The following is a 16,722-nucleotide window of genomic DNA, read 5'->3' on the forward strand; positions in this document are numbered from 1 at the left end:
GCAATTCACAAAGGAAAACGTAGATTTTATTACCCTACCTGACTTAACTAGAGCAAATGTTGAAAAGGATTATGAAATTGCAGCTATACAAATTATTCAGTTTAACTTGGTTATTACTACAGTTTACAGATTACCATCTGGAAATTTTTAACTTTTCTTAAACACAATGGAGTCATTGTTAAATAAAGTAAATAAAATGTATTGCGAGTTGATAATCTGATGACTTCAATATTGATTTCCTCACAAATAGAGAGACCCTTTTGAGCCCTGCAACATCCTTTAATTTAAAGGTCAAAGTAAAATCTGCTACCCGAGTAACAGAAACTTGCCAAACAGCTCTAGATCAATTTCTACTCAATAAGAGTTTACACACACTTCACTACAAATTTTCAATGCATGTTTTAGTGACCATCTTGCTATAATATTAAGCATAAAAGTAGAAGGCAGTATTATTAACAACAAATCTTTAAGAACCTCATGTAGAAGTTATAATCAGGATAAAATAAACTACTTCAACAGCTTATTACAGAAATAAAAACGGTCAGAAGTGTACAAAATGAACGACATAAATGAGAATTCAACATTTTTATTGATACATTAACCCATTTCTTTCAAATTGAATTTCCACTGAAAACTGTAACCATACAGGGGAACTCTAGAAAAAATAGCTGGACAACAAGGGGAATAAGGGTTTCATGCCAGAAGAAAAGACTACTGCATGAAATTTGTAACTCAAAAAATTCCTCACCTGAATTATGTGCATTAAAAAAAAAAAAAAAACTCCAAAATATTAAGAAAAGCAATAAAAGCACTAAAAATTATGCATAATGATGAATACATTTATAATTCAGCTAATAAATCAAAGGCTATGTGGAGTATTATAAAAAAGGAATCTGGAGAATACAGACAATCTTGCAAAAATATAACACTATCACAAAAAAATAAAAAAGTAGCAAACCCCTTAGAAACAGCCAACACTTACCAATTTTTTCACAGGTGTTGCTGATAACATGTTACAATCAGACTTACATAAGAGCAACCAGGCACATGAATATAAAAAGTGGATGTAGAGGATCAATGTACTTCAGTTCTGTTTCAGAAGATGAAGTAGCTACAGCAATGAAAGGACTAAAAAATTCCAACTCTGCAGGCATTGATGGTGTACCTGCGACAATATTAATGAAGAGTGTATCAAACCTAATTGAAATACTCACACACTTATGCGACTGTTCACTTCAGGCAGGCACTTTCCCTGATGTACTGAAAACATCAAAAGTTATTCCTGTATATAAAAGAGGTGAGAAGGAATAATGTAAATAACTACAGACCCATCACAATTTCCTCTTGCATCTCAAAAGTATCAGAAAAAGTTGTGTATGACAAATTTATAAAACTTATAAATAAAAACAACATCCTATGTAATGAACAAATAAGAGGTCAATGACAACTGCTATTTATGAGTGCCTCAATTCCAGTCGAAACCTGATGGACACAAAACAGCAGTCAATAGGAGTATCTACTGACCTGTCAAAAGTTTTTGACATGGTGGATCATAAAATTCTGTTATCAGAGCTTGAAAGATATGGTATTCGAGACTGGATCAGTTCCTTCCTGACTAATGGTTAGCAGACAGTGTGCATCAAGCTTACAAATATCAAACTAAAAACTGTATCTCAACACTTGGTGTACCCCAAGAATCTGCAATTGGACCCCTTCTGTAAATAAATGACCTAAACTTAAATATTGATGCACATAAAACAAATATATTTCCAGATGACACCACAATTCTGCTAAAAGGAGATAGCAATGAACATTTACAGCAGTCAGTAAACATGGTGTCAAAACAACTTAGCAGCTGGGCACAGAATAATCAACTTGGGGAAAAAAACACCATTGCACTAAAATTCTAACATTCCACAAAGCTCCTAACATGGGTGCGTTTATCCCATGAGTCTCTAGCAACGACGAAATAGTTGGTAACAGTACTGAAACCAAATTCTTAGGACTTTAGCTGCAGAGCAACGTAAAATGGAATATGCATATTGAATATCTCAATGTAGAACTGAGCAAAACATGTTACCTTCTTTGCTCATTAAAATCATGCTGTAGTGAGAAAACAGTAATGAATGTATACCATGCCTACTTTCATCCTCATCTTTGATATGGGGTCACTTTCTCGGAAAACTCTAAAACAGCTAATAGCACTTTTAAACTAAAAAAAAACGAGCCATTAGAATCTTGTTTGGGTGCAAGCCTAAAGACTCTTGTACGCCTCTGTTTAAGAAATCTGGTATTCCTCCATTACCATGTGTATACATTATGGTTACCCTTTTATTCTTCAAAATACATGTAATAGGTAAGGACTGCAGACTGCAAAAAAACTGTGATATACATGATCACTTTACCCGATAAAACAGAAACTTATACATAACCCAAATTAGCAAACCTCTGTGCCAAAAACGTACTTTTCACATGTGATTAAGCTTTATAACAAACCTCCTGAAAACATAAAAGCTATTACTGAGATCAACACCTTTGGAAAACCTCTAAAGTCATATTTACAGCATCATTGTTTTTACTCCATTGAAGAATATTTGAATTTATGAAGTCCATTGAAGAATATTTAAATTTATGAAGTGTATTACATAAATACTTATGTATAAAGTGTATTATCTTAAACAAGTGCATCTAGAAATGACTTTAATCTGTACATTTACAACTTGACTTGTCCAATTTCTTATGCATAAGCTGCTTTGTAGACAAGAGGACCAATAGATACAATACAATACAAAAAACATATCTAAGTGATGCAACAAAACAATACAAATAGTATGCAGACTAAAATTAAATAAATAAACGAATAAATAAAAGACAAAGTATTGAAAAACGTGCACAGTAGCTGTATGGGTAGGCTAATAGCAAGCATCTGTAGTATGCAAAATACGATATAACCACCCCAACAAAACATGTTTGCAAGGCACGGAACATAGGGTTGGGTTTACACAATCATGATGACAAATTTATCACCAGGACTTTTATGTCTCAATACTTGGTAGCATGATATAATAATGTTTGTGCATCTTTTGGTGAAAGAACATAAATTTGGCCCATTGCTGTTCTCACATGAACGTTTGTAAGAATGTCCTCCTTGTCTACTATAAAGATGTCAAATTTCTTTGGGTATACAAATGAAGGTAAAGGGCCATGAGGATTTAGGAAGCTAATTGTCACCCCAACAATGTCTTTATTGCCATTCAAAACATATCCAACATATCAATAACCTTCCTGTATGCACAACCCTGTGATATCACGGAGGTGGTGTTAGAGATTCATTTCTGATGTTTGGTGAATTGGGAAAAACTTTCATTTGGTTGTTACTATGACCAATGAGAATAAGACAGTGTAACTTGTGCATACCTGCAATTGTGTGAATTTGTACAAACAGATCTCAAAGGAGAGATTCTCTGTCATATTCACAGTTTGTTGTACAATGAAAGTGACACTGTAATGTTCTTGGAACACCACTCGAACAACTGCCTGAGTGTCATTATTTACGAGTTGAGATGCACTGCAGACTGGCACAGCCAGCCAGTCTCTTGACAACACTAGCGATACCATCACATGGTCCATTGCCACGTAATGTGGCAAAGAAATGCCACAATGCACAGATCCAGAAATTACTCTGATGAAATAATTTTCTAAAATTCTTACCGTTCTTATACTGGGCTGCAGCACCATCTGAGAAGTAATACATGTACTAGGGTATTCCATGGACATGGGATATCACGATATTAACCAAATGGCATTGGAAAAGATGAACATTCACAGTGGTGGTATGATAACAAATGGGATGTGATCTACTGCACAGGTTTCTGGATGTCTATAATAAACAACAAATATGTGAATGGTCGACTGTGCACTGTTCCACTAAAACCATGGACTTAACCTGCAAGACAAATGAGCAATTCTCTGCAAGTGTCCCATATCACAACATATTCATTGTCACACACTCTTTCTTTCAGATGTTGTAAAAATTCAGACTGTTGAGTGACTATGAAGGAGTGCCGCAGGACATTTTTCGTTTGTCTGCAAGGTTTTCCAAGATGTCTTCCACAGAAGACAGATATGTCTGAAGAGTTGTTCTATCTGTAGATGCCCACAGTTTGTATGTTATTTCATGAATTCAATTTTTGACAAACAACTCTTCTAGAAATGTGGTGAACAAATGTGCACCTCAGCAGTTCTCACAAGTTTGCATATAGCATTTTGGCTGTGCAGAATTACAAATGATCTGAGGAAGACAATGTTCGTATGTGTTGACAGTCTGCATCGCATGTCAGCTCTTTCAGGTTGAGGTAAAAGTCACATAGTACAATCTCCTCGCAGTTTTCATAGTTTATGTACAATATATGTGCACAATATTCATCAAAATACTCATTGCAGACTTGTCCATTATCTAATATACGTTTTCTCAATTTACCTTGCAGCTTTAGTTTTTATGATGAAACGAGCATTAAATATGGCAAAGTACATATAAAAATGGTGTGAATGCAAACATTAGACTTTGCTACAGGCCAATCTAACACCACAACCTTTATTTAGCATTCATATTCATTGCCTTCACCAACTCTCAACCAAATTATCACCTTATCTAGACCTCATATTGCACTACAGCTCAGTCTGTCACCACAACTAAGATTTCAAGGGGTGGGGTCCAATATCAAACTCAATCTGACACCCTCCAACCTAAGCTTCATAGTTTGGTGAATACTGCATACACACATACTACAGCTATCATTTGCAACAGCTAGAACACAATTCTTTAGTAGTAAATGTCAGAATTTGGATAATCTGATTTTCAGTTCTGGATGTTCATCTTCGAATCCTCGACACATCTCATACAGGTTTCTCAACAACAATCGTTTTTGTTTATGAACCCTGGGACTATTTTCCTTGACACAAATAAAATCCTTCTTGCCAAACAAACTGCAGCTTATGTCTTCCCTGTTGTAGAATTCTATAAAATGATTCACAACATGTTCACCCACGACACATTAAGGTCTTTGATTAGGATTTGTTAAGATACCACATTATTTGACTAACTGTTTTGCTTTTTTCACTAAATAGTTTGAAGCTCCAAATTTGTTTTCAATCTATCAAATCACTGATGTATCCTGCTGCTAGCGCAAGAGTGAGGGTGTGCTGATTGTGGCCTCACCATGAGTGTGTACTTAAATCAACCGCCAACTGTATCAGGGTGGGCCAGCCATTAGAGGCCACCTGTAGGAAGCTTACACACGGCACAGTCTCTGTTGCAGCATCTACCAGTGACTTGTGCCTACATACGTGCGGAGCAGCACTGACTTACTCTCATTATGTTCTTTTAGTTTATACTGTGGTCATCAGTTGTTCTCTGTTTCACTTATGTCACACCTTTTGTATGATTCTTTTGTTTTGTTACATGTGGAGTCATGACAGGCTTATTTTCGTTGTTGTTCAGAGGTTTATGAATAACGCCATATTTGTGTTACTTGGATCTGTTTTCTGTATTACTCGGTTACTACACGACTAGCGCAAGTCACCTGTAGGCGGCATGGTGAAGACCATTCTGTGCTTCCCACAGGTGGCCTCTAGTGGCCGGCCCACACAGACACAGTTGGCGGTCGATTTAAAAGTCTACGCACATGATGACATTACACTTAGTATAAGTAAAACTTATGAAACTATGAACTGTTTGCACTGCTGCCATCCACGGCTCAGTTTATGTTGGAGTCTCCCAATTATGTGCTGCTGCCAGGGTCCTCATCAATGGCAGTGCATGAAAGGCAATTTGCAATACATCATCGCACCTCTGATATTCATCCTCCAACTCTTGCACCATTCTGCAGTGGCCTTTGTTTGAAGAGGCTCGCCAAAGTATCATATCTAGTCAACCAACTGGAAAAAGCAAACTATATTGCAAAGGTCCACCTCCTGCACGTTATCGTCACACATGATCAGACTTTTCTGCACACACTATTTTCATCACCTTAGGGTCTTATTTATTCAGTGGTTTTTTTTTTAACTGCCTGCACTCGCATGGTGCATTACCCAACACAATTACTGATCAGAGTGGAAAGTTAGGAAGCACCTTTTTGTAAAATCATTTTTCAAAATTAGCGGAGTTCATCTGCTCCCGATAATCGTTCAGTGACGATTTAGCCAAAACTAGAGCTGTTCTTCCTTGAAAAACATTGTTGAGGCACCACTTCCTATTATAAGCCTACTGCGGGACTTCTCCACGCTGTCATGCCCACCGCACCTGTCTGTTAGCAATTTCCACATCTAAGCCTTGTCAGTACAGGTTGTGACATAGCACGTTGATTCTTCTTCCCGTCTGTTATGTCTTTCTACATCCACAAAAAAGCATTTTTCAATACATTTATCTGTTGGTATGTAAAACTTAGATAAAAATCTCAAGTTCTTATTTAGACTGAATTTCACTGAAATTTGTTATTAATAATATTAATTTGGATGTTCTTATTCTACTGGTGTAATTATTTTTCATTAGGGCACCATTAATTAAAAGTTGTGGTTAATTAAATTATATCACTACAAGCAAAAACCCATGAGCTAACACATATATTTTAGAAAGGTGACATGTCATTTGAAAGTTAAGCATTACGACTTCCCAGTACTAGAATACATTACTTAACGTATTTTTAATGACCTAAAACTAATTATCTTCAATAATAATTGAGATTTGAAATTCATAAGCAACCCTACTTTCCATTGCAGATTTCATAATAATCACTGTTAGGTTCTGAATTTTGACTATCTACCTTTGTTAGGTTAATTTTTCTGTACAAAATGACTAGCACTGATTGATTGACTCATTAATTAATAATTTCATGTAATTCACTCTGATTTGCAATATGGTGCACATAAATATAAGCAATGCGATTCTGACCAACAACATTTTCAGTAAATCAAAATCATATTAGTTCTTGAGGTTCATCAAAAACAGTAAAATCCAGCCTATCTGAATTTCAAAGCATTAAGCAGTTTTCAAAATAACAGTTTGTTCCCATGCAAGTCTTTGTAAGATCTTCTCAGTGATGAAAAAGTCAGTCCACAGTTTCAAAATAGATGAGTAACATCTATGTTTGAGCATACTCTCAGTGTTGGTTCATGTCAGAAATATATTTGTTCTATACATGAAAATTTGTGCAACAGTCACTGCAAAACTCAGGAAATCTGTGTGTGTGTGTGTGTGTGTGTGTGTGTGTGTGTGTGTGTGTGTGTGTGTGTGTGTGTGTTTTGATGTCATCCATTTTTTAGCAAACAACATTCCATATTCATTTAAACTTTCAGTTTTGAGGCAATCAAGACTGGCACTACCGAGGACAAGAGTACAAAATTAAGATCAGATCTGTCGCAAGGTGTCATCTAAACAGTTGGTTGCACACAAGCAGGTTTTAGCTATAGGCAATGGGTATTTCTGATGAATTCTGGGAAATCTGCACAACCTATCTTTGTGTTTGTGGAGACACAACCTTCTGGTCGTTACCTCTAGTTCTCTGAAACAGTGATCCTGCCTCCTCAGCTTACCGCACAAGAGTGGATTTCTGCAACGGGCCACGTTCAGGAAGTCCAACAGTTATCCGGTGGTTTTCATGTGGCAACAAATTTTAAATGCTTCAAGTATGGGGAAAGAGTGAACTAATGGCGACATCAAAATATCCACAGAAATAGCCACATACTAATACATCACAGCTAAAAATGGTGCTGCGGCGTAAAATCTAGATGTCATGTAAATTAAAAATTATAATTTATCTGTATTCCACACTTGCAGTTGGTGCATTTCACCCTATTACATGTTTGATGTTTGTGTGGCATTCCACACTCAAGTATGCATTTTAATTCATTTTTAATTACTCAGCATTTAATTTGAACATCTCATGTTGACTTGTCCACTTCTGTGGCTTAGTAGTCAATGTGGCTAGTTGCCATGTGGAGGACCCGGGTTCAAGAGGTGCCACTAGACTGAGTAGTAGTGGCACCAGGTCTGTTAAGCCAACAATGACCAGGAACTGCCCCTCCATACCGCACCCACATGATGGCACTGACTGATTACTGACACTGCAGTCAGTCAGTCCCAGCTGACCAGTGTGTGTAGAGAACTGCAATGCTATTATCCTATGTTGACTAAAGGAATGACGAATCCAACCACTACAACTTTCACAGAAATATTTGTATGTAATAGATATATTTGTATCTATTCATCTCTCTATTTCGGTTTCACTTGTTAATACTGGGACACATTCATGTACTTTTATTTCAGCCAAAATTTTCGGAGATGGATAAATATGCAGACACATTTGGCCGGCATAACCAATATAATTCGTTAAGTAATCTATGTTGTTGTTGTTGTTGTTGTCTTCAGTCCTGAGACTGGTTTGATGCAGCTCTCCATGCTACTCTATCCTGTGCAAGCTTCTTCATCTCCCAGTACCTACTGCAGCCTACATCCTTCTGAATCTGCTTAGTGTATTCATCTCTTGGTCTCCCTTTATGATTTTTACCCTCCACGCTGCCCTCCAATACTAAATCGGTGATCCCTCGATGTCTCAGGACATGTCCTACCAACCGATCCCTTCTTCTAGTCAAGTTGTGCCACAAGCTCCTCTTCTCCCCAATTCTATTCAATACCTCCTGATTAGTTATCTGATCTACCCATCTAATCTTCAGCATTCTTCTGTAGCACCACATTTCGAAAGCTTCTATTCTCTTCTTGTCTAACCTATTTATCGTCCATGTTTCACTTCCATACATGGCTACACTCCATACAAATACATTCAGAAACGACTTCCTGATATTTAAATCTCTACTCGATGTTAACAAACTTCTCTTCTTCAGAAACGCTTTCCTTCCCATTGCCATGCTACATTTTATATCCTCTCTACTTCGACCATCATCAGTTATTTTGCTCCCCAAATAGCAAAACTCCTTTACTACTTTAAGTGTCTCATTTCCTAATGTAATTCCCTCAGCATCACCCGACTTAATTTGACTACATTCCATTATCCTTGTTTTGCTTTTGTTGATGTTCATCTTATATCCTCCTTCCAAGACACTGTCCATTCCATTCAATTGCTCTTCCAAGTCCTTTGCTGTCTCTGACAGAATTACAATGTCATCGGCGAACCTCAAAGTTTTTATTTCTTCTCCATGGATTTTAATACCTACTCCGAACTTTTCTTTTGTTTCCTTTATTGCTTGCTCAATATACAGATTGAATAATATCGGGGATAGGTTACAACCCTGTCTCACTCCCTTCCCAACCACTGCTTCCCTTTCATGTCCCTCGACTCTTATAACTGCCATCTGCTATCTGTACAAATTGTAAATAGCCTTTCACTCCCTGTATTTTACCCCTGCCACCTTCAGAATTTGAAAGAGAATTCCAATCAACATTGTCAAAAGCTTTCTCTGAGTTTACAAATGCTAGAAACGTAGGTTTGTCTTTCCTTAATCTTTCTTCTAAGTAAGTCGTAGGGTCAGTATTCCCTCATGTGTTCCAACATTTCTATGAAATCCAATTTGATCTTCCCCAAGGTTGGCTTCTGTCAGTTTTTCCATTCGTCTGTAAAGAATTCGGGTTAGTATTTTGCAGCTGTGACTTATTAAACTGATAGTTCGGTAATTTTCACATCTGTCAACACCTGTTTTCTTTGGGATTGGAATTATTATATTCTTCTTGAAGTCTGAGGGTATTTTGCCTGTCTCATACATCTTGCTCACCAGATGGTAGAGTTTTGTCAGGACTGGCTCTCCCAAGGCTGTTAGTAGTTCTAATGGAATGTTGTCTACTCCGGGGCCTTGTTTCGACTCAGGTCTCTCAGTGCTCTGTCAAACTCTTCACACAGTAACATATCTCCCATTTCATCTTCATCTACATCCTCTTCCATTTCCATAATATTGTCCTCAAGTACATCACCCTTGTATAGACCCTCTATATACTCCTTCCACCTTTCTGCTTTCCCTTCTTTGCTTAGAACTGGGTTTCCATCTGAGCTCTTGATATTCATGCAAGTGGTTCTCCTTTCTCCAAAGGTCTCTTTAATTTTCCTGTAGGCAGTATCTATCTTACCCCTAGTGAGATAAGCCTCTACATCCTTACATTTGTCCTCTAGCCATGCCTGCTTGGCCATTTTGCACTTCCTGTCGATATCATTTTTGAGACGTTTGTATTCCTTTATGCCTGCTTCATTTACTGCATTTTTATATTTTCTCCTTTCATCAATTAAATTTAATATTTCTTCTGTTACCCAAGGGTTTCTACCAGCCCTCGTCTTTTTACCTATTTGACCTTCCGCTGCCTTCACTATTTCATCCCTCAAAGCTACCCATTCCTCTTCTACTGTATTTCTTTCCCCCATTCCCATCAATTGTTCCCTTATGCTCTCCCTGAAACTCTGTACAACCTCTGGTTTAGTCAGTTTATCCAGGTCCCATCTCCTTAAATTCCCACCTTTTCGTAGTTTCTTCAGTTTTAATCTGCAGTTCATAACCAATAGATTGTGGTCAGAGTCCACATCTGCCCCTGGAAATGTCTTACAATTTAAAACCTGGTTCCTAAATCTCTGTCTTACCATTATATAATCCATCTGATACCTTTTAGTATCTCCAGGGTTCTTCCATGTACACAACCTTCTTTCATGATTCTTGAACCAAGTGTTAGCTATGGTTAAGTTATGCTCTGTGCAAAATTCTAACAGACGGCTTCCTCTTTCATTTCTTAGCCCCAATCCATATTCATCTACTATGTTTCCTTCTCTCCCTTTTCCTATTCTCGAATTCCAGTCACCCATGACTATTAAATTTTCGTCTCCCTTCACTACCTGAATAATTTCTTTTATCTCATCATACATTTCATCAATTTCCTCATCATCTGCAGAGCTAGTTGGCATATAAACTTGTACTACTGTAGTAGGCGTGGGCTTTGTATCTATCTTGGCCACAATAATGCGTTCACTATGCTGTTTGTAGTAGCTTACCCGTACTCCTATTTTTTTAATTCATTATTAAGCCTACTCCTGCATGACCCCTATTTGATTTTGTATTTACAACCCTGTATTCACCTGACCAAACATCTTGTTCCTCCTGCCACTGAACTTCACTAATTCCCACTATATCTAACTTTAACCTATCCATTTCCCTTTTTAAATTTTCTAACCTACCTGCCCGATTAAGGGATCTGACATTCCACGCTCCGATCCGTAGAACACCAGTTTTCTTTCTCCTGATAACGATGTTCTCTTGAGTAGTCCCCGCCTGGAGATCCGAATGGGGGACTATTTTACCTCCGGAATATTTTACCCAAGAGGACGCCATCATCATTTAATCATACAGTAAAGCTGCACGCCCTCGGGAAAAATTACGGCTGTAGTTTCCCCTTGCTTTCAGCCGTTTGCAGTACCAGCACAGCAAGGCCGTTTTGGTTATCGTCACAAGGCCAGATCAGTCAATCATCCAGACTGTTGCCCCTACAACTACTGAAAAGGCTGCTGCCCCTCTTCAGGAACCACACGTTTGTCAGGCCTCTCAACAGATACCCCTCCGCTGTGGTTGCACCTATGTTACGGCTATCTGTATCGTTGAGGCACGCAAGCCTCCCCACCAACGACAAGGTCCATGGTTCATGGGGGGGGGGGGGGGGGAGGGGGGGGGGGGGGAAGTAATCTAACTGCATACGAAATCTAACAATGTAGCACCAAATATTTTCTACGATGATAAGACTCTGGCAACAGCAATAGCTTTTGTTATCATGGGGGCATCACAAGAGTTTGAGAGCTTAAAGAATCTGACTGGACACATAAAAATCCTGATTGTTGATGTTTAGGCTTACACTAATTTGCGATTTAAAGCACCAGAAATGTACATTTTTTGAAACCTTTGTTCAGTAAACTGCTTATCTGCTTGCGTACCCATTATTTTTTCTTTTCAATCTTATCACAAATGGTGATTCTACCATGGGCAATTTTAGACTGTCTTCATTTTCAGTTTCTCAATCAATGTGCATCAAACACGAAGCTATATTTTTCATTCTTGCAATCAGATGACCCCTTTATCACATGAATGATCAATACGAAGTAGAAAATTATGTGAGGAAAACTTGGTCCTGCAGATAGAAAATACCTCACATGTTGTTATTTATTTTCGCTTCATACATTATGTACATTTAATTTTATGTTAATTACATGTGGCTCAAAAACAGCATACAGTAGTAAAAGTTTTCACCAAGGACTATTTATAGCAATCTTCTTCTTCTTCTTCTTCTCCTTCCTTCTCCTTCCTACCACCCACAGAAGCTGTGACCCATACATTTCAACAGGATCTCAACATCATGCACCAAAGTAAAATCAAATTAAGATAACCAAACACAGTTTTGGGCCCCACTCCTCTCAACCACAATTTTGGAGTTCAAATCCCACGAAAATAAAATAAATGCAATAGAGAGAAGGCTGACTCATTCATTATCCACTAGTTCAAGAGAGATGAAAGCTACTGAGGAGAAAGAAAATCCAATGGTATTGCGAGAAATTTTTGTATCTAAAATTCCAGAGAAGTTAAAAAAATACTGCTGATGAAAATGTAGCTGACTACTTACCACAAACAGTGGTTAATTTGTCTGCAATTTAGAAGATAAATATGTAGAGAGAGAAAGAGAGGGAGGGAGGGGGAGAGAGAGAGGGAGAGGGGGAGAGAGAGAGAGAGAGAGAGAGAGAGAGAGAGAGAGAGAGAGAGAGAGAGGCGCGCCAGTAGGACCCACGCTCTCATTCCCAACATATTTATGTATAGATGATTGATAACGATGACAAAAATTTCGTGTGGCTCAATGGCCTGGTGAAAGTCTTTCAATTGGACATCACTTTGGTGAGTTACATGGCCTAACCTATCAACAGTTATCCAACCAGGGAAGGGGGACCTGTAGTTTAATGTGGAATCTGAACTACACATTGTTTCTGGTGACTCTTCACAGCCTTTAGAGGCGAAGGCTAGAAGGCTAGATTGAAACGAAGACTGAGAAGTGTGTGGTCTGACAGATTCTATCGCATGACCTCTCTGTTTCTGGACAAGCATTTTAGTGTTAGACCACCAGGCCTGATATGTACATTAATAGTTCATCTATAGGTTTTGCTGAGTAAGTTTGCAAGTATCAAAATATGTGACATACATGACTGTATCTTTTGACTACATTGACTTAGAAGCTTAAATTTTCAGATCACCAAGTGACTGCAGACCTTAGTATGTGGCATAAATTTCAAGTTGATACCCCTGACCGCTTCTGAGAAATAGGTGTCTAACTGTCAGATAGACAGATGGACAACAAAGTGATCCAGTAAGGATTCCATTTTTTCAAATGAGGTATGGAACCCTAAAAAAGAGGAAAAAGAAAATAAAGTGTTCAAAGAAAGAAAGAAAGGAAGACAAGCATAATTTGCAGCCTACATATTCCATAAAATAGATTCCCACAAAGATTTTTATTCTTTTTTATATATAAGTATTAATTTTTATCAGAATATGCACTAAAAATAAGTCTTAAAGGACTGTTTTATTTACTACTCACGTCATAAACAGAACTTCCACCAATCACCCACACAGTTTCTACATCTTGCCTATTGTGCAAATCTTTGATGGCATCTTCAAGGCTGGTATGAACTATTACTTCTTCACCAAGTGACCTGAAACGTGAATCACCAACATTAACAGATGTTTCATTCTTCTACCTGATATACCAAAGTATTAAACTGTAGTGGTAAAGTACAGAACAGCCATAGTAGAATTCACAGCTACCTGATGTACCAAAGTTTTAAATTGTAGTGGTAAAGTACAGAATCAGACATAGTAGAATTCACAGAAGTGGTGCTTCATGCTCTTGACAAGTAAGAGTGAGTCAGAGGCATACTGTTATATCTTTCTAAGGCTTTTGTTACAGCTGACCATATGATTCTACTAAATAAGCTATAATCATTTGGAATAACAGGTGTACCTAATGACTGGTTCTGATCATACCTAGCAGATAAGGTACATACACCTAAAATAAGGCAAAGCCTTAAGTGAAACACTTACTAGGACCAATACTGTTCCTGATATGTATCAATAACTTTTTCAATAGTTGTAGTCATGGAGAAAAAGATTTTCTTTACTGATGAGATCAACAACATCTGTAGTCATTGAAAAAAGAAGAACGATCCTTGCAGAGAAAGTAAATTAAACCTTCATAGAAATTTACAACTGGTCAATACATAATAACATTACATTGAACATAAAGAAAACGAAGGACATGAACTGAAGAGGGAAAATGAAACTGTTCAATTAAATAGAGATGGAACCGCTGAATGTCATACCCTTAAATAAAAGACAGGTCCTGTAAACAATGTAGAAAGTTAATCAGATTCGAGCTTTATGAAGTGAACTCCATAAACAGTGAAGGAGTGAACAAGATAACAGAATCAATGAAGCAACGTTCTCATACAGTAAAGACTAAATAAGGTGATAAAATTAATGAAGCAAGGTCCTTAGGCAATAACTGCGAGACAGAAAGTACAAACTGTAAGTGAGAAAAAGAGGGGGCTTGTCGTGGGGACTACGCTATGTCATGAGAAGCCAATAAAAAGTTTATGACGTATTCTGTAGCCCTACAGGAAATGACCTCCTGTTCCCTCCACACAACCTCCAAAAGGTTCCTCAAGAATAACAAGCCACGTCAGCTAGTAAGACCATGTGAAGCCTTTGATGCTTTGTCATGCTAGAGGCTAGCAGGGTCGAAGGGGCAGGGAAACGAAACAAGACAACCAGCGGTCCAGAGGAGAGTTGTACAGAAATTTAGTCAAGAGTTATGGCCAAGTAGGCAGAAAGGGTTACAGGTGAGAAGCTATCATCGACAGAGGATGCCAGAATGTTAGGCTGAAGTCACTGGAAGCAATCAGATAGCTGCGAGGCTCTGCTGACCTAATATTCATACAAGGAAATCAGTCAGTAGATGGAACAGAAAAAACAGTCGCTGTCTCTGTGCAAGGACTTTATTTCAACATGGAAGCACCTCAGTTAAGAATAGTGATGGGAACAACTGAATGAAAACAATCGATTCATTTGGTTGTTAGAAAACTATTGACTAATTCGGTTTTCCTTGTGTGTATCGGTTGAATTATTCATTCATTCTTTTGAGTGAAACGAGTCTGTGGGAGCAACCGAAATATAACAATTGTTCAATTGGTTGGACTACTCATTCATTCTTTTGAATAAAACCAGTCTGTAGAAGCAACCAAATGAAAACAGTCAAGTCTCAGTTGTACTGTTAATTGTCAGTTGGATTATCATTCATTCATTTCCTTCAAGTGAAACAAGTCTGTGGGAGCAACCAAATGAAAACATTCAACACCGCTGTAGCTTTGCATATTGACTGAATTACTCATTCCTTCTTTTCAAGTAAAAGCTGTCAGTAGTTTTTCTGTTGGTTGAACCATTTATTTATTCTATCCACTGAAGCAATCATTTACTGTTTTAGTTCATACTGGCAGAAGTTAGCACTAGACCTGCATATCTCATGGGGTATGCCGAAGTTAAAATAAGCATTATACATTTTCATCTAATTATGTACCGAATCAAGTAACTTCCCTTTTCTTAATTTAAAACTGATTCATATTACAGTGTTGTGGATTAAAATGTTATACGTGCCATTACACGTAACTAATTAAGCTGATGTATCACTGGGGTATGCCTGCCATCACTTAAATTGCTGGCCCCAGACAAAAACTTTGAAAACCCAAGACATCTGGGTCAAATCAGATTATTTTCTCAGAAACACACAGTCTATAGGCGATAAGTTAGCCAATGGCCACGATATGCTGTGCGAAGCGGAGACATTAGAGGGGGAATGTTTCCTAGCTCACGCGTTTCAGTGCTGACAAAACCAGCAGGTGTGCGCCTCCTACCGATCAGCAGATGATAAATTACACACGAGAGTAACAAGGGTTTGTGAAAGCGCATTATAGAGACATTAATGTTCAAATGTAGTACTCATTTGCAGTAAGGCATATGAACACAATTTGCATCAGTTTTAATACAGCTCAGTGAATAGAAGGCAAATGTCATTTAAAATATTCAGTTGTCTGGTGGGCAGGGAGATGACACAGTGCACGTGATTATCAATTGTCTGCAGTTTCCCATTGTGACAATAAAGAAGTGTGAAAAATACAGGGTGTTCCAAAATGATCTTTACAGCTTTGATCACGTATATTTCAGAAATGGAGTGAGGTAGAAACGAGCAGTCTGCATATAATGTTCATATAAACCTAAGATTCTGGTAGCCACATGCTGTAAAATTTCTTCAGTGTGTCTGGTTTCTTCAACAGTATATGAAAACATTCAACTCGAGTTTCATCATAATTTATTCTGGTCACTAACATTCACTGCTCCATACATTGGGAAAAATCCTTTCAGTAGCAGCGTACTGATACAGGTGAAATGAAGATCTAATTTGTAATAAATTGTTTTGTAAATCCATAACAACTAGGTGTCCCGAGTTCCTTTTGGAAAACCAAAACGGGGGAACACACAGCTAGAAAAATCATGACTGCCACAAAAAAAAGGGAGGGTGGAGGGGAGGGGAAGGGAAGGGGGGGGGAGGGTCACAAATAGTCACCTTACATGTGAGCACCATCTGAAGCATACAGG

The 16,722-nt window shown here is 37.9% G+C and overlaps 1 protein-coding gene across 3 annotated transcripts in view; it reads right to left on the minus strand.

The window, feature by feature from the left end:
* Positions 1-16,722, minus strand: part of LOC124555335 (dihydrofolate reductase-like) — a 114,857-nt gene that overhangs the window by 40,911 nt on the left and 57,224 nt on the right. For all 3 annotated transcript variants that reach the window (XM_047129215.1, XM_047129213.1, XM_047129214.1), the window contains exon 3: positions 13,613-13,727. In XM_047129215.1, the coding sequence (XP_046985171.1) occupies positions 13,613-13,727 (115 nt within the window). The remainder of the gene's footprint in view (positions 1-13,612; positions 13,728-16,722) is intronic.

Source organism: Schistocerca americana, chromosome X (genome assembly GCF_021461395.2).
Source record: "Schistocerca americana isolate TAMUIC-IGC-003095 chromosome X, iqSchAmer2.1, whole genome shotgun sequence".
In the NCBI taxonomy this organism is placed as follows: domain Eukaryota; kingdom Metazoa; phylum Arthropoda; class Insecta; order Orthoptera; family Acrididae; genus Schistocerca; species Schistocerca americana.